We start from the raw sequence: 24,773 nt of genomic DNA on the forward strand, positions 1-24,773 counted from the left end.
AACAAACGGATGTCACTAGTAAACAAAAATCACATCCATTTGATCTTAAATGATTTTATATATATGGGGTCGTCAAGGACAACTTCACTTTAGGGGACATACAGGGATTCACCTCTTCTCAGGAACGGACACATGCCAAAACCTGAAGCATCTCAGTGAGAGTTGATGGTCACTCACATGTATTTTTCTATTATTTTGAGTGACACATGACACTTGAGATAAGAAGAGTTCACAAGCCATCAGACATTTCTTATGGGGGGGTCGATCCTGTTCTCTCCCCCTGTGCTTTAGGGTTTCCTCCCCCAGCACAAACACATGCAGTGTAGTCTGATTGGCCTCTTTAAATTTTCTGTAGTGTGTGAATAGTTGTATGAGTGTGTGTACGTACCCATCCAGGGTGACCCCCCGCCTGTGCCCCAAATCCCCTGAAATAGGCTCCAGGTTCCCAGTGACTGTGTGTAAGCAGTACAGAAAACGGATGGATGGGAAATCTGTTAGAGTAACACAATAAACACAGGTGGAGCGACACAAAATGTCACTAATACGGTCTTAAAACACAGCATCGATACGGCCTGAGACGATATTGTACAGAAAAGATTTGTGGTTGTTATATTAAACCTCGTTGCTTTCACCTACAGTGACTTCTACTGTATAAAAAAGAATCAGTGCCATTAAAAGTAAAAGAGAAATGTGTAAAATAAAATAAAATAAAAGTCCTATATTAAAGTTTTTAGATTTTCTTTTAATAAATTATAAAATTAATAAATTCCAAAATATTCTAAATAAACCTGATTAAGTTTAAAGAAGTTGATAGTAAACTTGTAAGACTGGAACACGTTTATCCTCCTTCACCACACACACACACACACACACACACACACACACACACACACAATTCTTTCCCATTCTATTATTCCTTGAACAACCCCTTTTCACTCAAGCCCCCTGCCCCCCACTGTTCTCTTTGGTTTGGTCAAACACATTTTTTCAGGCACATTTGCAGTTCTTTCACTCAGCACATTACATCACCATCACCTCAACCTTCCTCCTGATGAGCATCTAAGGTTCTTCTTTGCTACGCTGTGGATCCAGAGTATCTCCTAGTCCAAGCAGCAGTGTGTACGTGTGGGAACACAGATGAGAGCATGGACCTGCTGATCTGGCTTGATGTGGCTGTTTTACTGTCACTGTGGCAGGGCACGGAAAGCACGAGGGCCGGTAAGTTCAAAACCCCAATAAACTGTGTATCTGTAATGCTGCTCATTATGGCTGTACTTATTCACATAAACTGCATCATTCCTAAAATAATGAATGTAGAAACATGTTCATTTAAATTAGGTGCGGAATTATATAAAAAAATGCTGTTAAGGTACTTGGATAACAATACAGAACATTTTGCCAGTTTGTTGGGAGCCTGGTAAGAGGATTGTACTAAGAATCCTGTAAGCCTTTGGTTTACAAAAGAAAAGAAATAAATAGAAAAATAAATTGAGAAATTAATCAGAATCAGAAAGAGCTTTATTGCCAGGTCTGTTTTCACATGCGAGGAATTTGTTTTAGTGACAGAAGCTCCACAGTGTAACAGAATGACATATGCTGTATAATACAGACCATTTGTATGTACAATGTACAAGTGTGAAATGTGCAATTGAAATATAAATAGTGTGTGTTTTAAGTAAATAATGTGTAAGAATAGTGTTGTGTGTTCCGCGTATGTTAAGTGTTCATCAGACGGATTATCTGCCTGAGGGAAGTGTTTGATTTTACAGGTCGGAGAGAAAGACACCAATATGGTGGTGACATGGCATCGTATCAGTGTGGATAGAATATATGTTATTAGCATTGTAGATATCCTGTTATAGCTATTAACTGCACATGTAAAGCTCTAATAGCATCAACGATCGAATTATTTCAGTTTTCCATGTCATCGTATTCTATATAACTATCAGACATTAAAAAATATTTCAGCAACTGGATCTTATTACGTGACGTATTGTTAGAAGCTCTAAAGTAGCTTTACTTTGGTGAGATTTGAGTCTTTCAGAATGAAAAGAACAATAGACTTAGTGAATAAACAGATAAGTTTGCATGTTCTCCCCGTGCCTCGGGGGTTTCCTCCGGGTACTCCGGTTTCCTCCCCCAGTCCAAAGACATGCATGGTAGGTTGATTGGCATCTCTGGAAAATTGTCCGTAGTGTGTGATTGTGAGAGTGAATGAGAGTTTGTGTGTGTGTGTGTGTGTGTGTGCCCTGTGATGGGTTGGCACTCTGTCCAGGGTGTATCCTGCCTTGATGCCCGATGACACCTGAGATAGGCACAGGCTCCCCGTGACCCGAGGTAGTTCGGATAAGCGGTAGAAGATGAATGAATGAATGAATGAATATCTAATTCATTACATATGTAAGAAATTACAGAAATTGCACCCAAAATCCACTCCAAGGTTCACATCTAAAAGAGCTCATCCCTAAAAAGGTTTAAGTATTATAAGGTAATACGTTTAGGACTCTAAACGTATAAAGTTGATTAAATTATAAATATGGGAACGGCAGCAGGACATAAAGCATCACCACGAACAAAGGGTCTACGTGACTGCGATTACCATTTAAAGTGACCAATTGGTTGATAACAATTATAACAATACCAAGACAAGGTGTACGTGACCATGATTAACATTTAAAGACAATCAGCTAGATAACAAGGTGTAGCCCAGTGATTTGGGAGACATTCAGTTCTTACACTCAACACACATTCAAAGTGGAATTTAAATTACCAAAAGGAAAAACAGTATAAAATGCTTGAGTAGGATTTGCTCGGGGTTCTTATTGACTCCGATGAACCCAAAGTACGTCAGGTATTTTGTCACTGCTATGCTGGAATAAACTTCTTGTTTAGCTTCATTTTTCCAATTTAAATGTTATTATTCACACTTATTTATCTGTGTTGCTGACAGAATTAAACCTTTATAATATCACATCTCTTTCAAGTCATTATTCAAATGTATCTCGGTAATGTAATGATGCTGTAATGACACATTTTCCCCTTTTCTTTTATCTTCAGACAAGGAATGGACTTATGCAGGTAAGAAAACCTTTTATTGCTTTTATCCCCAATTCATCAGGAGCTTTGTGAGACTGGGCCACGTTCCTCACATCACTCAAAACGTTCTTGAAAGCCTAATGAATGTATTCTGCATTCAACAAATATAAGAACACAATGTAAGGGTAGCTTAAAGAATATTCATGCTAGTCAGTAATGCCAAATCTGAGCACCTATACGCTCACTGTTAGAACTCTCCATCAGTCATAAACACTATGGATCATTCAGCAGTGTGTCATTTAGGGACCGTGAATAAATTACCAGCTGATTGACAAAACTGGAGCTCCCTCAAATATATTTTATTAGTTATTAGTAATTTTATTAATATATTAAACCCAGTGACCTAATAGTGAATCTATTACAAGAAACAAACAAATAACTCTTTTGATTCCATTTAAGGGATTCTTTTATTTTCATTCCATTTTTCATGAAAATTCTGTATTTTTCTAATAGCTTCCACACCATATGACCCAGTTAATCTCTTTAAATGTCCAACCTTAAACTAACTTCACTTTGGTTTAGGAGTCAAAATTAAGGAATATTTTGCAACTAACCAAAGACCTACAAAAGGTTGAGGAAACTTTATGTTGGCTTGTTTTATTGCTAGTAACCTGACGTCTTAGCTCTGCCTCTGCTCAGTAAACAGAACCTTCGGATGTCCATCTACAGGACAGGATTCAGTAAATAAATAGGAGTCTAAATAGTTTGTCTTATTATTTTAAAAACTTTCTTCAGTTTCAGACGAAGCCCATTTCTGTACCTCTTCTTTTTTAACACACACTTCATGCAGCTCCAGTTGATATGTAGCGTGCACATGCGTGGTTGCTATAGTAACTGAACCATAACGAACACATAACGAGATATCAAGAGGTATCGTAGGTGAAGTTAGATTACAGGTAGTTTGTTAGTTTTATTGATTTTGTTTCATTTCTCTCTGGTTTATGGATTTTGGAATGGCTCATTGTTGTGTTTTTGCTAATCACCAGATTATTGCTTCTATTCTGTTTGCCTGACATTTTGGATATTTTAATAAACTTGTATCTGCTTCAGCCTTCGTTACCTTGTTAAAGACACACAGTCTGGTATCATGAGTTAGGAACGAACATGAAGTCAGCATTTATTTTAGTATAATCATAAACACGAGCATCAGACTAAACAGAACATTATTAATAGATGACTAAGTTTTAGTCAGAAGTTATAAAGACACATTAAACATATATAGTGTTGTGGGAAAATAATTTGAAGTCATTGTTTTATTTCCTTTTAGTTCTAGCATATTTTGTGGATCATGTAGAAGCCAAATCAAGTTACAATGCTAGTTAAATTCAAACTTTACATTGTGTAGACTGTACATTGAACTTGTGGTTCCTGTATCTCATTAATATGAAAGGAAAGGGGCAAGTTAACTCAGGGTATCATCTGTCTCTTTGTGCCATTTGTCCCATTGTTTAAGGTGGTCCTTTGATTCAAGGTCTGAGAAAGACTATGTTAATGGGATTAAGGGTGAAAGTCCAGGATCTGGTGTGGGGGCTGTTACATCCTTTCATGCTTTGATTGTCACCTGAGTGTTTTGTCTCTATCTGATGGGAACTGCCCCTAAAATGTGACAGTCAAGTCAGACTTGATGCCTGCAGCGCCCGTGCCAGTACGCTCTGACTTGCAGACTCGTTTCATCGTGTATCTACAATAAAGACTACTGCACAAGGATATCCAAGTCTCCTGGTCTTCTCTGGAAAAAGTTTACAACAGTGTGTAAACTCGTGTAGGTTAAACACCAGATGCCTTGCCACAGATAAAGAGGCCCGAGTGAGCAGGAGGTCTGTGGAGCTTCTCTGAACTCCTTCTGTGGGTGTTAATTAAGGAACCCATTTACCATGGACAATTAATTAGCACAGTCTAAAGAGATACGTCGTAATAGGAGAAAACTGATTGTAAAGTTATATGTTAATAAGAACCAAATCTAACTAATAAAATGATAAATCCCTGGTTTCTAAACAATATCTAGATGTAATTTAGAACAGAAATGTGTGTATTTGTTGGAAAATGAAACTAAATTAACATTTTGTTTGTGAACAATCAATTGTTAAGAATGTGTATTTACCACATAAAGAAATGTTAATACTCTGTGTGAGTGTGTGTGTGTGTGAGAGAGAGAGAGAGAGAGAGAGAGAGAGAGAGAGATGATAGAGAGACAGAGAGAGAGAGAGACAGAGAGAGAGAGAGAGAGAGAGAGAGAGAGAGATTTTACTATTCTTTGCTCTTTTGCTCTGTCCGTTATTTAGAACAGATTAACATGAACTTGTCTCACTGTTGTCATAGCAACCATCAGAGCAACTGCTGAATAATTTTACAAAACGTTTTGTTTCCTTCCATTCTGTGTATGTGTGTGTTCATAAAGCATTGGGTAGGCATGCATATGATTGTGTGTGTTTGTATATTCAGGCGTGAAAACTCTGTGTGTGTGTGTGTGTGTGTGTGTACTTTGGCATGACCATGCATCCTCTCATTAATTGTGCATGCCTAAACCCTAAGCTAGTTTATTTGTGACAGACAGCAGAACACACACAGGGTTTATTATCTGTAGTGTAAGATGATTTATTTTCATTTATTTCTATATTACTGTAAATAAATGATGTCTAACACTTCATGCCCTGTTCATGTACTTTTGGTGCCCTGTGACACTTTGCTCTGTGTTGCTCAGGAGCTGCAGGTCAGTCAGAATGGCCAGGTTTGTTCCCTGAGTGTGGAGGATCGTCTCAGTCACCCATCAACGTGGACACGTCCACACTGCAGTATGACGCATCACTTCCTGAGTTACAGCCACTGGGATACGAGCAGTACGGCCACGAACCCTTCACCCTCTCCAACAACGGACATACAGGTAAAACTGCTCTCAAACACATTCACACATCTTTAGGAATGTTTTACATGTTTATGGATCTTTATAAAATCTAAAAAAGCACAAATACACTGTTTATATTTCACTGAAAAACACAAAATCTTCTTAATGTCACAGACACGTGGCTCCATGGGAACGGAGTTCAGACCCAAATTCAGGATAAAATGGGAGACGGGTTTTATTAGGAAAATAATTAAACTAATAAACACTACAGGGAAACTGAACACATAAACAGGACACAAGGACTTTTGTGTGGGACAAACACACATAAAAACATCTAAAGAAACCCTGTACGAGCGCCCTCTGCTGCACTGGAGGGGAAGTGTCCAAGCAGTCAATGTCACTTAATGGTTTAAAATGGAGAAAAAAAACAATATGTTCTGGAAGGAGGACAGCTTTAAATAGGTAGAAGTAGGAAGTCTACATGGTGTCATTTATGTCTGTATTCTAATAATAACACTTTTTTTGGCAGTGGAGATGCAGTTGCCGAGCTGGATGGGTGTAGCTGGTCTGCCATGGCACTTTAGTGCTGTTCAGCTCCACCTGCACTGGGGAAATGGAGTGGGTGTGGCTACAGGAAGCGAGCACAGCATTGATAAACAGAGGGCTTCCGCAGAGGTGTGTGTGTGTGTGGGTGTGTGTGTGTGTGTGTGTGTGTGTGTGTGTGTGTGTGTGTGTGTGTGTGTGTGTGTGAGTGAGTGTGTGCCGTAGTATAACTAAAAGGTTTTTATAAGAACCATCTCATGAGAGGTATTTAAAAGTCATTTATTCCACCACAATGAATTCTGGTGCTTGTGACCAACACACACACACATCCTCAACACTCATGCAGTGGTGTATGTGAGGTGTGTGTTTGAGGTGTGTGTGACACGGTTTGTAGGGAAATCTTAGCTGATGTTATTGTCAAAATGAATGAAAATAAAAGACGTGTTTGCAACGAATGCAGTTTTCTTTACTTGTTAAATAGATTAAATGGTAAATTTATGTTTTTTTTATACCAATCTATTGCTTTATGTGATTTTCTTCTCCTTTTTCTTTCGCCCTTACTCTCTTCCTTTCCAGCTCCATGTAGTCCACTATAATTCAGAGTTGTTTTCTAATATTTCTGAAGCTAAAACCCAAGAGAATGGCCTGGCTGTTCTTGCAGTGCTTATAGAGGTGTGTGGCATTATGAATATAATATTTATTCATCTTTATTCAACTCTATTTTATCTTCTTTTACTAGATTTATAATGAAGATTTATTAAATACTGTTTCCTGTCTCTCGGCTAGGCAGGCGAGGAGACCAACCAGGCGTACGCGAACATCTTGAACTACCTGGGTCGCATCAGGTACGCAGGTGAGTAAACGTGAGACGGAAAAAAACTGTTGGTGCCGAGCGAGCGGGTGGGAGCACAAGGGCAATAGATTCAATTCGGTTCCCTTTATTTACATCTCAATGCAGCAATACAGAATTATAGATAAAGTTATTATTTATCTTTAACATTTATCTCTAATGATCAAGTTTGAGGTGACTCTGGTGAGGAAAAACTCCCTGAGATGATATGAGGAAGAAACCTTGAGAGGAACCAGAGAGAGAACTGAACCTCATCCTCATCTGGTGACACTGGACAGTGATTCATGTAAATAATGTCATTTATAGTCCAGTTGACTTCCTGAGGAGGAAAATCATACATGCTGCTATATGATGAACTGGAGTGAACCTGTGGCTCCTAGTGAACGTCAGTGGAGATGTGGTCACCAGTGCAGCCCTGTGATGGCAGAAGGGGTGACACTGATGTGTCTCGGTTGATTATCTACAAACATATTTTAAAATGAAGGGATATTTGAGAATTTTCCAGATCCAACACATTGAAAAGTTACGTTTGTTCAGTCACAAACACAAAATAAACAACCAACAAAACCCCTCTATGAGCGGCGTGTTCTGCGTCCTCAGGTCAGAAGGTGCTCATTCCTGCGTTCGACGTGGAGTCGCTGCTCCCCAGAGACCGGAGACGATATTTCCGTTATTCTGGCTCTCTCACCACACCTCCGTGCCACCAGAGTGTGTTGTGGACTATCTTCATTGAAAAGACAAAGATCTCTCACTCTCAGGTACTCATGACTTCTTTGCTGCTCCTTCTGATCCACAGCTGGAGGTGTTTTAGAATCCATACAAGTGTAAAGACAGGAAATAGCAGTCGACTGTCCAGGTAATAAATCATGAACTGAAACAGGAAGTCAGACAGCAAACAAATCCAATATCAGAAATCCAAACTGAACTTAACTGTAAAGCAGATACGTTCATGTGCATGAGTGACAGATGTTAGAACAGCTGTACTGGCTTCTCCTGTCTGATTTATCCCACCTTCTCCTTAATCGCTCTTCCCTTCATGTTTCCTGTTCTCTTCTTCCTCATCACTCTGTTTCTCTGGTCAGTTACTGAAGCTGGAGACGATGCTGTATATTAGCAGTCCTGGCTCTGCTAACCCCAAAAAACTACAGGACAATTATCGCACAACACACCCTCTCAACAACAGGACGGTGCTCTCCTCCTTCATCCCTGGTGAGAGAGTGAACGTTTGTGCAGGTTTCAAAGGTGTTAGAAACGGCAGGTTGGAGTTCATTGAACATAAGAGAACGATCTCAATGCCACAATTCTATCAGATTTTTTTTTATCTCTATGTATTTCTAAAGCAACACACATCCATAATTCTGATGTGATTCCTTTTTACTCCCTCTAGTGTCTGCAGACGTCTACACGGCCGGTGAGAATCAAGAGTTTTATTTATTTTTTGATTCAGATGAATAAGTGAAAACGATTTCTGGGTTTGAGATGCATTTTTGTTTGTGTGTGTGTGTGTGTGTGTGTGTGTGTGTGTGTGTGTGACAGGTGAAATTTCAGCCATGGTGGTGGGCTGTCTCTGTGGCTGCGTAGGCTTGGCCGTGATTGTTCACTTCATAGTAAAGACAATTCGGTAAGAAAATAAAAAGCCTGCTAGAGATTTCTACTGGCTCCTTTTTCTTCACTCTCGGTCTCAAACAAAGCTTAATACTGAGAGTCTTCTTTTAGTCCTGCACAATTACAAATGAATTTGAGACATAGGGGACAGGGAATATAGGACAGGGCTCCAGGAATCACAGGATTTTTGTAATATATGAAACTAGAGAATACAGAACCCCAGAAACACAAAGCAACACAGATTCATATAAAACAAAGGGCTCTGATAACATAAAACTCTGGTTATTAGGAGAGAGCACAGAAAGCTGGACATCTCATTTCAGTAGATGTGTGTCAATGCTTTATATCCATGTGATTATGACCTAATCACAGATGATCAGTGATGATCAGGAAACCTATGTGAATGTTGTCATGTCATGATTGATTAACTGATTGCCTTTTTATTGATCATGTGTAGAATCAGATTTTTTTTGGTCATGTGTCTCTCGGTCCCTTGGCAGCTCCATGTCAAGTTGGGACGTCCTATCCGGTGTCCGACCGTCTCCTCAGCAAAGGTCACATTTACAGAACATTTAACATTTTCTTTTCACCCACCTTAGTTTTGTAAAATTAGATATTGTTGGATCGACTCCAATCATGTTCAAATATACAGTATCAGACTGACCCAAATGTCCCAATGTCCCAAGTATGAATATTTATCATAAAGCAGCAATAATAAATAGCAGAAGATGCCCAACATACTGAGAAGCTATATTTTGAATCCATTTGCTGGAACTGGAAACTGGAAAACTGACAGATTCTTCAGAACCATCACAAACAGAACCATCACAGACAGAACCATCAAACAGAACCATCACAGACAGAACCATCACAGACAGAACCATCACAGACAGAACCATCAAACAGAACCATCACAGACAGAACCATCAAACAGAACCATCACAAACAGAACCATCACAGACAGAACCATCAAACAGGAAAGAAACCAATAAGAATCAGACCAGTGATATCTGAAGTGTTTGATAATGAGTTAGTTCACATGCCCCGTTATAAAAGGGTGTGTAAGATTTGTTAGATCTGTCATCATTAATGTTAATGTAATAATAATCAGTAACATTTCATATACAGTGTCTAATGTCCAAAGTTGCACAGAAGTGTAGTATAATCTTAATATTACAGATGAAGACACAGGATTAACAGATAATGTCTGATATAATAGCTGTTACTAATACTGACTAATACTCAGTAGTCATATGTTAATTCTGTCTGATTAAAACCTCTCAATCAATCACTCATTATTCATTACAGTCTGAGTTTAATCTAATCTACGTCTGTGTGATTTTTCAATAAAAAAATATTTCTATATAAAACATGTCATATCTGCTGTGTAGTAAAACACTTAAATCAGGTTGGTCATGATGTTGGTTTTGCACCTTTTTTCCTTTCTTGCACTTTATTGACGATCCCTAATGACACAGAGGTGTAATTACTCAGAGTTAATTACAGAAGTCCAAAAAGAGTTATTGTTATTTTTCTGTGCTGTTATTTTGAGATCTTGAGCTTATTTTCTTGTTTATTCTGATTTTGATGAAGTGTATAATTACACACAGACTCAGGACATCATGTACAGCAGCAATATCACACACAAAGACATGTAAATGTATCAGTGATAAACAATTAATGTCCAAATTAATGTCCAAATTAATGTCCAAATTAATGTCCAAATTAATGTCCTTCAGAAATCTTTAACTGTCATCATGGAGTCTAACAGAACTTTAATGATCCTGAACAGGTTTCAGTCCCACTGACTTTAGGGACCTTCTGTGGTCCAAAACACAACACAACCACCACAAACACTACACAAACACAACAAACAAAACACAAACACAACACAAACACTACACAAACACCACACAAACACAACAAACACAACACAAACACAACACAAACACAACACAAACACCAGCTGACTGAAAGCTGAACCAGTATAAAAACCAGCCCTTTGTGACTGACTGAATCTTTTGTACAGTTATAACACTAAAGTCACTCTTACGGTTGGTGTTTCTCCATCATAACTCATGTTCCAGTACAAAACTCCAGTAGTTTTTTGTTTGTGTCTCTAAATAAACTTTTATTAACTTTAATAAGCCTCTCCTTTCCTTTTTAAGGAGACTGTAAAGACTGTAATTGGTCCACAGACCTGCCACTCAAACTGTCCTGCCTTACTATTGGATTGACTCTATTAGATTATATAGGCTGTAATTATTCCATAGAGATGTCAATCATATAAACCGTAATACATTTTATTGTTTTTCAGCATCATCTCCTTTTTTATTTATTCTGAAACAGGCAAGAAAAAAGACTTTATATACTTATATATGTTTGTAATTCACAGTTTAATCTGTTGTTACACACTTTGTAAATCTGCACCTTACATGTTCTTATATTTGTATATATTTATTATTTAGAATTTTCTATTTTTTAGGTTTTGTTGGAGTATTTTTTTTTTTATTTCTGCACTTTAGTTTATTTCTCACTTTTTTCTAATATTGTGTGTTTTATGTTTGGGTTGCTGCTGGTTTTTCGGGTTATATTTAAAGAGACTGAACGTCGGCACATAAATGATCATAAATTACAGCTTTGCCAAAATGTGGAGAGTCCGACTTAATATTCTTCTTCACAAACCTCTGTATAACCTATAGATAATATACACGCTGATACACTATAGATAATATACACGCTGATACACTATAGATAATATACACACTGATACACTATAGATAATATACACACTGATACACTATAGATAATATACACGCTGATACACTATAGATAATATACACACTGATACACTATAGATAATATACACACTGATACACTATAGATAATATACACGCTGATACACTATAGATAATATACACGCTGATACACTATAGATAATATACACGCTGATACACTATAGATAATATACACACTGATACACTATAGATAATATACACGCTGATACACTATAGATAATATACACACTGATACACTATAGATAATATACACGCTGATACACTATAGATAATATACACGCTGATACACTATAGATAATATACACACTGATACACTATAGATAATATACACACTGATACACTATAGATAATATACACACTGATACACTATATATAATATACACGCTGATACACTATAGATAATATACACGCTGATACACTATAGATAATATACACGCTGATACACTATAGATAATATACACGCTGATACACTATAGATAATATACACGCTGATACACTATAGATAATATACACACTGATACACTATAGATAATATACACACTGATACACTATAGATAATATACACGCTGATACACTATAGATAATATACACGCTGATACACTATAGATAATATACACGCTGATACACTATAGATAATATACACGCTGATACACTATAGATAATATACACGCTGATACACTATAGATAATATACACACTGATACACTATAGATAATATACACACTGATACACTATAGATAATATACACGCTGATACACTATAGATAATATACACGCTGATACACTATAGATAATATACACGCTGATACACTATAGATAATATACACGCTGATACACTATAGATAATATACACACTGATACACTATAGATAATATACACACTGATACACTATAGATAATATACACACTGATACACTATATATAATATACACGCTGATACACTATAGATAATATACACACTGATACACTATAGATAATATACACGCTGATACACTATAGATAATATACACACTGATACACTATAGATAATATACACACTGATACACTATAGATAATATACACACTGATACACTATAGATAATATACACACTGATACACTATAGATAACAATCTTAAAACTTTACTATAAAACTATAAAGATTTTATAGAAGGAATTTCATGAAGTTTCAGGCTGAATCCAAAGAGATCTACGTTATAAAAGTATAAAATTCTGTATGGCGGATTTATTTATTTATTTTTTCATGTCCTCTCTTACTCTGACCTAGTAATTAATATATAAATATATAAACCTTTATTTGGGTAGCAGATTTAGAAAAGAAATAGGCCTGGGTTTTACTAGTAAAGCATTCTTTGTATGAAACCCCACAGGTGCCAAAGCGCTGACATAATGAGTAAAGACACACAAGCATGTGACAGAGATTTATTAGAGCCCAGGGGGAATTCTATAATAAATATAGAGGAGATTTTTAATATTGTAAATAGTTTTGGATACAAATCTTGCTTGGTTTCATCCACTATCTTGCTCTCAGACATGAATGAAGGTGCACATGTGGCGTCTGACCTGGGAGATCTTTATACTGACTGTTACTGCACGATGAAGATACAACATGTGGAAATAAGGAGCTCAGTGTCTGGAGAATCGATCAGTTCCACAGCATCTCGTCTCGTTAGCTCTGCTCTTTATTTAAAACAGTTTTCTTCTTTTTAATCCTCTTAATTAAACAAAGTCTTCAGTTTGGTGAATGAGTATAGTGAATGAGTTTTAAAACATTTTTAGTAAAGTGTTAATGCAATTAAATTCACATGTTAAGGGAAAACATCCCAAACACTGGTGAACTCACAACTCAACACTAATAAAAACAGTGAATCCATTAAACACATGAAAACATTTTTTCTTTAACAAACCTGCACAATGGAGCTACAACATGTGGAAATAAAGATTCATTGCACGGAGAATCAAACAGTTCTACATAAAAAACACGCATTCGATGCCAAATGCACAGTAACATCTCCCCACAAATTCACCACAGGATAAATACACAATAAAATAGTTGCTGATCATTTTTAACTAATTATTGACCATCATACCAATATGTCCATTTCATCCAAAGCTGGTCTCTTCTACGGCGCTATAACAGCAATCTTTTCTAGGCTTTCCACAAGATATTAGAGCATGTCTATGGGGATATTTCTGCCTGTGTCAGGTCAGACAATGATGTCAGGCCTTGTGCACAGCTACAGCTAGAGCTCCAACTCATCACAAAATGGGTTGCTGGGCTTGAGGTCAGGGCTCTGTGCAGATCACCCACATTATCCTCGGCTAACCAGTGCCACGTCTTCATGTCTCCTGCACAGGGGCATTGCTGAACTGGAACAGGTTTGGGCTTCTTAAAGCGACAGCATACAAAAGCATTCCAGACAAACTGTTTTGTGCTTTCAACACTGTGTCAGTGGTTTGTAGAAGGCCCAAATATGGATGTGATGGTCAGGTGTCCACCCACATGTGGCTATACAGGTGATATGAGATGTGTGCTAACCCTAGGTAGTGTTCTCTACGGCCCTCAGAAATATGATAATCCTTTAAATATAAATTAGAATCACATCCACGCAATGCTATTAAAAACACAACACGAACAGTCAGAGGTGGATTTATTTTACTTCTATGCCAAAAGAATGTTTGTAATATATATTCAATAATAATAAAAGTCTAAATCTTGCATCAGCTGACGGATGGCCAGCATTTCTTTCATCATCATTGTATGTTTTTTGGTGGTTTTTCTTCCTTTATTTTAAAATGTTCAATGTCAGGATTGGTGCCTGACTATATTACCCATGAGGCCACATGGCCTACTAACTAAAGACTCCAGATCCTACCACATATGTTCCGTATCCGGGTTGTGATTTCTGCCTCGACTTGTCTTGATTATTGCCTTTTCTATGACTTTGTCTCTTCCTCATATTTATGATCTTGTTATCTTGTATCCTGATAAAAATGACTGATTTCCACAATCAATTCTCAACCGTATTCTTAAAACCTGACCTTTTATTTTTCTAAGTTGCTCTGGATAAAAACATCTGCTACATACTAAAGTATAATAAAATAACCAAACTCAACAGAATATTCAGTAGAAAAACATGTTGTTCTTTGGCCACTTCCTGTTCGGGTCCCATTTTATCTGGTCTTGGGACCAGGACTAAGAGTTAACCATGAACTTAATTATGTAATGTGCTTACAGGAGTCAGGAGGTTTTTCCTTTATATCTGTGAGCATTAATTGGTCTGGTGCCTGGACACCCCTTGGTTTAAATAGATTGGAGATGCCCTTATATCCCTCACAGATCAATGTTGAGCAGCAAGAAGTGCAACAATTGGTGTATTTCATTAATAAGACTGTGATAATGATTACATATTGAAATACTGTTCTATTCTTCACACCTGAGGTGACAGAGGACGGTGTAAATACAGCTGGAAAACAAAGATGGTTTCCGTCTTCATTTCAGATGCAAAGCATCAAAATGTGATCATTAAACATTGTGATATTAGAATAGATTATTTTCTTTCCATCAGAGCATTAAATAACAATATCAGAAGGCAGACTTATATAAAAAAAAACTATCCAAAGAAGTTTTTCTTTTTCTTTTTTTTTAAAAGGCAAATAAATATTTCAGGAAAACAGACAGACAGACAGACAGACAGATTCTGCTCAAGTATTTAAACAGATCAAACTACATGAACCTGACAAGAAAGGAAATAAGAAAAGAAAAGAAAGTTGACTACAATTTTTTCTAGACAAAAAAAACCCATCCAAAGGAATTGTAAAGAATTAGACTTAAAGAAATCTTATTAGCCATTACAAATATTTATTTAGCAAAGAGCCAAAATTACACAAACACTTGTTTCTCATCAATCAGTCAACACGTGTAACAGATTTATTCTCCTTTGGTGGAACACAGTGAATCGTATGTGTGCCTGGATGTAATCCTGTGTGTGTCTGTGTGTGTGCGTGTATACAGTATATGTGTGTGTACATGTATGTAATTGTGTGTGTGTGTGTACATGTATGTAATTGTGTGTGTGTGTGTGTGTGTGTGTGTGTGTACATGTATGTAATTGTGTGTGTGTACATGTATGTAATTGTGTGTGTGTGTGTGCATGTATGTAATTGTGTGTTTGTGTGTGTACATTTATGTAATTGTGTGTGTGTGTGTGTACATGTATGTAATTGTGTGTGTGTGTACATGTATGTAATTGTGTGTGTGTGTGTTTGTGTGTGTGTACATGTATGTAATTGTGTGTGTGTGTGTGTGCGCATGTATGTAATTATGTGTGTGTGCATGTATGTAATTGTGTGTGTGTGTGTGTGTGTGTGTGTGTGTGTGTGTGTGTGTGTGTGTGTGTGTGTGTGTGCAGCAGGAATGTCTCACATCGTGTTCTTTTCGAAATTCCCAAAGAAAGTCGAACCCACGAGGAAAGAAAATGAGGAATAAAATACATGATTCTTTTTTCCTTTTTTAATAAAACATTTTGCATTTTGTTGCAGCTGCAAAGCTTCATGCACACGACCATATAAAAGTTCCTGCGATTTAAAATAAAACTCATGATGTTCAGTGTAAACATGACTTCAACACAAAGCACTGCGTTCATGCTTGGACAATGATGAGATGATCAGAAGGCATGCGGTCGAATGTTACTGTGAAACTTTACGTACAATGCAAAGGTCTTTAATATGAAAAACAGGATTAGGATTATTATCTTTTTCAGATGGATTTAAAGGAAGATGAATTCGGACAGAGACGAACAGACGTTAACTCCAGTCCCATAAAACTTCAGTGAGGTGTGTACGCTGTCACTGGTGGAAGACCAGTAGAAAGACACAGATATGTTGTTTGGCACTGGTGTTTGTGGTGGTGTTGTTGTGCTATACGATGTTAAAGACCATGGAGAGATACTGCTCGTAAGACACCTGGATCCAGCCGTCCTGGTCTGTGTCGTATCTCCTGAAGATGTCAGTTAACCTCTGATGGAATAAAGAGAGAGCAGAAGGGAAAAGATTCAGTTTTAACTGGCGTATAAATGACTCTGCTGCTGCTGCTGCTGTTCTGTGATGGAGAGTTTTTACCTGTAGTACAATGCAGCACTGGATGAAGTCATCGAAAGCTACCTGTCCTTTTCTCTGCCGGTCGAACTTGTCTATCAGAGTGTTATAGAACTGGTCTGACAGACGGTACCCTGGTGGAGGAAAGGAGCGAAAGCAACCAGAGTTATTAACAAATACATGGCAACACAAGCTAAAGATCCAGCAGCTGGATATTGACACGTTTTGAGAAAATAATTTAGCAGACACTGGATTTTATAAGAAATTCATAATAAGGTGGTGGATCAAAGCGTTTAAGGCTCTGGGTTGTTGATCAGAGGATCAGAGTTCAATCCACATCACTGTAAAGCTGTCACTGTTGGGCCCTTGAGGGAGGCCCTTAACCCTCTCTGCTCCAGTGGTGCTGTATCATGTCTGACCCTGTGCTTATGTGAAGAAAGAATTTCACCGTGCTGTAATGTAGATGTGACAAAATACAGGCTTGTGTTCTATAAATATTTCATAGAAATGAGGAATAACATTAAATTCCTACTTCCTGTAGGCACATCAGTCACCTGGGAGTAAAAAGCTTCTGGATTATATATTGGGTTTGGCCTCTTTTGCCCCTTTTCCACTGAGGCAGTTTGAGTGCAGGTTCGGAGCCTAATGTAGAACCAGTTCTTTCTTTTTCGACAGCCAAAGCACCGGCTCTGAACCAGGAAAAGTGGTTCTTAAGTAGCACTAAAACGTTGCTGGTCTACGCTTAAGAACCGCTTGTGTCAGGGGCTGTGGGCGGGGCTGTGGGCGGAGCTACTGTTAGCGCATTTGATAATGTACCTTAAGTAGGGGCTGTGGGCGGGGCTACTGTTAGCGCATTTGATAATGTACCTTAAGTATACTAATGTTTAATACACTTTTACTTTACCGCGATATGATACATTATCAGCACACATGATAGTAAGTAGCTACATGCTAAAAGTACATGCTAACTTTTTTCTGTGTTAATGATAAAATAACGTTATGTACTTTCTCCATAACAACCTCCGTTTATACAGATTACATGGAGCTGCACGTACACGTTGGATTCACCGCGTTTGGGTGTTAATGTAGGTTCACAAAGCCATGAGCATTAACAGTAAAACAACATCCGCCATTGTTGATGTGTTTGTGTTTGTCGCTGCTGCGCTAAAGTTGCTGTGTGACGTGACACGTATACAGTGACGTCAGACTCGGCTCTGTGATGCTCTCTAACTGATGGGAAGGTAAACCGGTTCTTAGAAGGTTCGCCAGTGGAACCAACTTTGAACCAGAACCAGCACTAGTTCTGAACCAGCACCTGGTTCTATTTGGTGGAAAAGGGGTACAAGTCCCAGAGAAAGGAACTGAGACATTGTGGACAATTTCATGCTCAGTGATGACCACTTCCTGTTCCTACATGACTGAACACCAGTGCACAAAGCAAGGTACATAAAGTCCCAGAGTGAGGTTGGTGAGGAGGAACCTGAGCTCCTGACCTCAACCCAACAGAACACCTTCAGGATGAACACCAGGACGTCTCCGTTCTAGCTGAAGCCTTAACATGCAGCCAGAGCAGAACTCGTGATAGAGACGGAACGACCAGGCTAGCGTTCAGCACTGTGTTAATGAGCAGGTTGTGAATTTGTGTTTAGTTGATTGAGGACATTTAATTATTCTGCACTGATTTGATAACATTGGATTGTTAACTGATAAAATCTCGTTTAATCTGCCATTCGGTCACAAACCATGTAATTTAGTCATCAACAGTAAACGCTTATAGAAGGGATTTGTTCATTCAGGGCTCTGGTTAGTTAGTGAGTTAGTTAGTGAGTTAATTAGTTGGTGAGTGGGTGAGTTAGTTGGTGAGTTAGTGGGTGAGTTAGTTAGATAGTGAGTTAGTGGGTGAGTTAGTTAGATAGTGAGTTAGTGGGTGAGATAGTGGGTGAGTTAGTGGGTGAGTTAGTTAGTTAGTGGGTGAGTTAGTTAGTTAGTGGGGTAGTGGGTGAGTTAGTTAGTGGGTTAGTGGGTGAGTTAGTTAGTGGGTGAGTTAGTTAGTGAGTTAATGGGTGAGTTAGTTAGTGGGTTAGTGGGTGAGTTAGTTAGTTGGTTAGTGGGTGAGTTAGTTAGTGGGTTAGTGGGTGAGTTAGTTAGTTAGTTGGTGAGTTAGTTAGTTGGTTAGTGGGTGAGTTAGTTAGTTGGTTAGTGGGTGAGTTAGTTAGTGAGTTAGTGGGTGAGTTAGTGGGATATTCTTTCAGATCATATTTCTAACATTTAGAGAGATGTGTTTAGACTCTTCTCTTTAACCCGACTGTTTACACAACTCTGAGTTCAGCTTTAATTAACACACATCCCATAGCAGGGCACTGGTCTGTTCCTGGGGTCCGTGACCCTTTCTGGTAAATAACTCTGTGTTCTTTTACTCACCGAAGCCAGTGAGAGCCTGTTTCAGCTCATTCTTGTCGATAAACCCTGAGTTGTCACGGTCATAAGTGCGGAAGATGTTCTGCCAGTCTGTGATGTACTTCCATACACCGGCAAACTCATTGAAGTTCACACCACCTTTGTTGTCTCTGTCAAACATAGCTGAGAAAACACAGAAAAAATATACAGAGAGGAATGAGAGTGTTATAGTGAGTTTAGTTCAATCCTAGAATGTATATGTGGATAAAGGAAGTGTGTGTGTGAGGAAGTGTGTGTGTGAGGAAGTGTGAGTGTGTGTGTGTGTATCATCCTACAGTTCTGAGTGTGTGTGAGTGTGTGTGTATCATCCTACAGTTCTGAGTGTGTGTGTGTGTGTGTGTATCATCCTACAGTTCTGAGTGTGTGTGTGTATCATCCTACAGTTCTGAGTGTGTGTGTGTGTGTGTGTGTGTGTGTGTGTATATATCATCCTACAGTTCTGAGTGTGTGTGTGTGTGTGTGTGTGTGTGTGTATCATCCTACAGTTCTGAGTGTGTGTGTGTGTGTGTGTATCATCCTACAGTTCTGTGTGTGTGTGTATCATCCTACAGTTCTGAGTGAGTGTGTGTGTGTGTGTGTATATCATCCTACAGTTCTGTGTGTGTGTGTGTGTGTGTATATGTGTGTGTGTGTATCATCCTATAGTTCTGAGTGTGTGTGTGTATCATCCTACAGTTCTGAGTGTGTGTGTATCATCCTATAGTTCTGAGTGTGTGTGTGTGTATCATCCTACAGTTCTGAGTGTGTGTGTGTGTGTGTGTGTGTGTATCATCCTATAGTTCTGAGTGTGTGTGTGTGTGTGTATCATCCTATAGTTCTGAGTGTGTGTGTATCATCCTACAGTTCTGAGTGTGTGTGTGTATCATCCTACAGTTCTGAGTGTGTGTGTGTATCATCCTACAGTTCTGAGTGTGTGTATCATCCTACAGTTCTGAGTGTGTGTATCATCCTACAGTTCTGAGTGTGTGTGTGTGTGTGTGTGTGTGTACGTGTGTGTGTGTGTGTGTGTGTGTGTGTGTGTGTGCGCATCATCCTACAGTTCTGAGTGTGTGTGTGTATCATCCTACAGTTCTGAGTGTGTGTGTGTGTGTGTGTATCATCCTATAGTTCTGAGTGTGTGTGTGTGTGTACGTGTGTGTGTGTGTGTGCATCATCCTACAGTTCTGAGTGTGTGTGTGTGTATCATCCTACAGTTCTGAGTGTGTGTATCATCCTACAGTTCTGAGTGTGTGTGTGTATCATCCTACAGTTCTGAGTGTGTGTGTGTGTGTATCATCCTACAGTTCTGTGTGTGTGTGTGTGTGTGTGTGTGTGTGTATCATCCTACAGTTCTGAGTGTGTGTGTGTGTATCATCCTACAGTTCTGAGTGTGTGTGTGTGTGTGTACGTGTGTGTGTATCATCCTACAGTTCTGAGTGTGAGTGTGTGTGTGTGTGTGTGTGTGTGTGTGTGTGTGTATCATCCTACAGTTCTGTGTGTGTGTGTGTGTGTGTATCATCCTACAGTTCTGTGTGTGTGTGTGTGTGTGTGTGTGTGTATCATCCTACAGTTCTGAGTGTGTGTGTGTGTATCATCCTACAGTTCTGAGTGTGTGTGTGTGTGTGTGTATCATCCTACAGTTCTGAGAGTGTGTGTGTGTGTGTGTGTGTGTGTGTGTGTGTGTGTATCATCCTACAGTTCTGTGTGTGTGTGTGTGTGTGTGTGTGTGTGTGTGTGTGTATCATCCTACAGTTCTGAGTGTGTGTGTGTGTGTGTGTGTGTGTGTGTGTGTGTGTGTGTATCATCCTACAGTTCTGAGTGTGTGTGTGTGTATCATCCTACAGTTCTGAGTGTGTGTGTGTGTGTGTGTGTGTGTGTGTGTGTGTATCATCCTACAGTTCTGAGTGTGTGTGTGTGTATCATCCTACAGTTCTGAGTGTGTGTGTGTGTGTGTGTGTGTGTGTGTATCATCCTACAGTTCTGAGAGCAGCAGTGACACTAATACACTGCCCACAGATCTGGAGACTGGAATAATTAGTTTGAGTTCCCATGAGATTTGATCATGGATTGACTCAAAATTTCAGGTTCTCTCAGTCACCAAGTCCAGATATAACACACTGCTCAAGTCAACAGTCAGAGAATGGGGTAGAATGGGGCAATTAATCACTGAATTAACACTGAATGATACACTCATGGGTATAAAAACAGCACAATATTCAAGTCATATAGACTTAAACGTTTCCCCACGAGTCTCAGTTCAATAAAGCTGACAAAAAAGTCCTATGATTTAACGAGAGCATCAGATAAACTCTAATAAAAATAAAACAAAACCTCAGTGAACAGCGGATATAAAAAATCCTGTTGTTCTTTATGTAATTATGAGTGTGGGACATGTTCTGCTGTACAAGCCTATAGAGGCTAGTGTGTGGCTCTGTACAGGCTCTGTTAGAACAGCAGGAGCTGGAAACTATAGAATAATAATAATAATAATAATAATAATAATAATAATAACAGATCAGCTCACTTACGACACCAAGAGTGTGACAGGAAGAAGAGGAAGAGAATTAAGGAATGTGAGGAGAACTAATGTTATTTAAGAGATAAACAGCTTAAAGAAGACATTCATTTATATATTTATATAATCTCTTCTCATTAGAATCCTCATATATTCAATTCTACTTTCAATACAATTTATTTGTAGGACTTTTAACAACTGACATTGTCTCAACACAGGAATACAGAAATATAGATGAAGTTAATATTTATCTCTAACATCGATCTCTAACGATCGAGACTGAGGTGACGTCACGGTGGTGAGGAAAATCTCACTGAGATGATATGAGGAAGAAACCTTGAGAGGAACCAGAGTCAGAAGTGAACCTCATCCTCATCTGGACAGTGATTAATGTAAATAATGTAACTTCTACAGTTTATACGTTCACTCGGTTGTCATATTATACACACACTGACACACCAAAGAACCGTCAGATGCTCCACTAATCATCGTTCTCTACATGTTCTGGTGCACCGTTTGATTTTGGTGGACAAATGAACCGAAATCATCTCAGAAGGGACGGTGTGGAATGGGAAGAACGTGTGGGAAGTTGCACGACCGAAACTACATGAATGACCCAACCATCTGTGAGCTAACGTAGGCTGGGAAGCAGAGCTTTTTGGGTGGGAGACGTGTGGTGTAGAGAACCTGCATTTAACTGCATACAAGTTAGATGGGTAGAAAATGAGTCATCATAAACCTTCTCCCAGAGACTTGAATCTTTTTAAACAAAACCTCTAAATAAATCATCGGGTCCTGATGTGACACAGCGACTAAGAAAATCCAAGTAAAAAAAAAAAAAAGAAAGAAAGAAATGTTTTACAGGAAAAATATTTTTAATAGCTTCAACACTCTGGTTGCAAAAGTGTGTAAATGGACATGTGACTGTACTTGAAATGGACACGAACTGATCACAATAACTGGTTACTGATGTCACAGTCAGATCTTTCAATCTCACCCGACTGCTTATGCCACAATTTGCAAAGAGCTTTAATTTGAATCTGTACAGGGGACAAAATAAGTTTCCAAAACATTAGATGGACCATAAAGGCCATCATCATCAAGTTGAGAGGCACCAAAGAACAAACTTATCAGGCAACCTGCACAGAATAGGAGAGTTTGTTGTCACGTGACACTTCAGATGTTCCTGCAGCTCCAAAGGAACTCCAAAGGAACTGCAGGAACATTAAAGGAGCTGCAGGAACATCTGAAGTGTCACGTGACAACAAACTCTCCTATTCTTCACACATCTGGGCTACAGGGGAAAGTGGATGGATGGATGAATGGCCAAAACATCCGCACAAAATCACCAAACCATCTTCTCCTCTAATCGGACCAAGGCAGAACATTTTGAGATGAATTCTAACAGATATAAAACACGATGGTGGCTTCATGCTATAGAGCTGCATCACTTCAGCTGGACCTGAAGCCCTAAAACCAGCAGGCCTCGTTCTCGATGGCCTTTATAAAGACAGACCACGATAAAGTTAAACGACATCGATGGAAAGTCAACTAAGGATTTGCTTCAGAAGAAGATCGGCATTGTGGAAAGGGTGCAGATGTAAAGGAGCTCCACTTAAAATCTGTTCGAGCTGGAAGGGAAGAACCGAGGAGCAAAGCTGATAAAGTCTTAATCAAAAAGAAAAACTATTAATATTAATATTAGTATAATTATACAACCAGGTTATTTCGTTTTCATTTGATTTTTGTTGCTTTTGATATCGAAATCTAATTCCAGTTTTACAGGAGCTACAATTTAAAGCCAGTGAAGAGAAAAAGCACTAAAACACAAACCTGTGGTCGGACACTTGACTTGTGATAAGACAGAAGTTTTTTTTTTTTCTCACCTATAATCGATCTGACGGTCACAGGATTGAACGGCGTCCATGTGCCTGTGAAAGAATGAGAACACAGAAGATTTTAATAACACATTCAGTCATTTGTTGTGAGATATTAACACACCTCTGTAGAGCAGACAAAGGAAGTGAGACGTACAGATCGTGTACTAAAGAGTCAACTAAAATAGACTCGGGAAACGGGTCGACGGGAGACGCAGCGCCGCGACGTCCAATAGGACAAGACTCGAGCTCTGAGCACTGAGGAAACAGCTAGAAATACCAACCTGAACTCACTCACAACTCCTGGCCAAGTGATTGATCCAGAGGAATCCGATGGAAAAGGATTGACGATTACTCAAATCAACAAATACGACCTTCTGCTGTAGTCCACAAACCAGAGACAGAACTACCGACTGAAACAGTCCCCTGTTACAGATTATGTATTTTATTGCTCTTATTTCAAGAGAAGCTTTAACAACAGCTCCTGGGCTGAAGATCATCGACTCTTCGTCCTTCTGGTCAGCACAATCCTTTGATGGAAGCAAGGTGTGATGTTTTCAGTGAACAGGTTAATAAATATATAGATATAGGCAGAGACTCTTGACCTTTATCTTCCTGTAGCTTCAGTAATGTTAAGCTCTAGCTGTTTTAGGGCCTTTTTACACCTGGTCACTTCACACGTTTTCTGTGATCAGATATCTATCCGATGGTAAAAAGACCAGGTCTAAATGCCCTCAGAAACGTTAGAGACTGATATAAATCCGACAGTACAAACCCCTTCAGGAGGTGGTCTGGGACGTGTTTCAGATGAAACTGGACAGGTGTAAATGAATGTGGTTGTTCAAGCCACATACGTCAGCACTAAACTCCTCCCAAACAGAAGTACGTCACTCAGGTGATCTTTCACACAGGCGTCTCGTCGGGGCTTAAAACGTGCTGCTGCTGCCAGTGAAAACGCAGCAAACAGTAAACACTGTTTTTTGTAGCATAAACGTCGTAACCAGTTTTATTGTCTTCTTTTTGATTGCGTTCTGAAAACTGCAGACACTTCGCAGAAGTCAGCCTTCATGGTGCTCACTGTGTGTACAGTAGAACACGTCTTCATGGTGCTCACTGTGT

General features: G+C 38.8%; 2 protein-coding genes across 3 annotated transcripts in view; one reads left to right on the forward strand and one right to left on the reverse strand.

Annotated features, from left to right (window-relative positions):
- The first annotated feature begins 1,041 nt into the window (after positions 1–1,041).
- Positions 1,042–13,384, forward strand: ca14 (carbonic anhydrase XIV). 2 transcript variants are annotated; one of them, XM_060869399.1, is made up of 11 exons: positions 1,042–1,218; positions 3,058–3,078; positions 5,798–5,977; positions 6,468–6,613; positions 7,058–7,153; positions 7,268–7,334; positions 7,932–8,089; positions 8,414–8,540; positions 8,719–8,742; positions 8,868–8,952; positions 13,261–13,384. In XM_060869399.1, the coding sequence occupies exons 1-11, from the start codon at positions 1,146–1,148 to the stop codon at positions 13,268–13,270; spliced, it is 987 nt and encodes a 328-aa protein (XP_060725382.1). In that variant the 5' UTR covers positions 1,042–1,145; the 3' UTR covers positions 13,271–13,384. The 2 variants fall into 2 exon arrangements, with proteins under 2 accessions (XP_060725382.1, XP_060725381.1); XM_060869398.1 differs by lacking the exon at positions 13,261–13,384 and adding an exon at positions 9,437–9,528.
- Positions 13,385–15,571: 2,187 nt separating this feature from the next.
- The window catches only part of pdcd6 (programmed cell death 6), a 17,323-nt gene continuing 8,121 nt past the window's right edge, over positions 15,572–24,773 (reverse strand). The window contains exons 3-6 of the mRNA XM_060871268.1: positions 23,664–23,708; positions 19,248–19,406; positions 16,851–16,960; positions 15,572–16,748 (exon numbers count right to left, since the gene is read on the reverse strand). Of these exons, the coding sequence (XP_060727251.1) occupies positions 16,650–16,748; positions 16,851–16,960; positions 19,248–19,406; positions 23,664–23,708 (413 nt within the window). The 3' untranslated portion in view covers positions 15,572–16,649. The remainder of the gene's footprint in view (positions 16,749–16,850; positions 16,961–19,247; positions 19,407–23,663; positions 23,709–24,773) is intronic.

This window comes from Tachysurus vachellii, chromosome 5, assembly GCF_030014155.1.
Source record: "Tachysurus vachellii isolate PV-2020 chromosome 5, HZAU_Pvac_v1, whole genome shotgun sequence".
Taxonomy (NCBI): Eukaryota; Metazoa; Chordata; class Actinopteri; order Siluriformes; family Bagridae; genus Tachysurus; species Tachysurus vachellii.

What these genes read in the sequence shown, in the direction of transcription:
- ca14 (XM_060869398.1), top strand. Translation starts at nt 1,146, where the DNA reads ATGGACCTGCTGATCTGGCTTGATGTGGCTGTTTTACTGTCACTGTGG. An exon ending in AACAGAGGGCTTCCGCAGAG is followed by an intron (nt 6,614 to 7,057) that starts GTGTGTGTGTGT and finishes CTTCCTTTCCAG; the next exon opens with CTCCATGTAGTCCACTATAA. An exon ending in GGGTCGCATCAGGTACGCAG is followed by an intron (nt 7,335 to 7,931) that starts GTGAGTAAACGT and finishes CTGCGTCCTCAG; the next exon opens with GTCAGAAGGTGCTCATTCCT.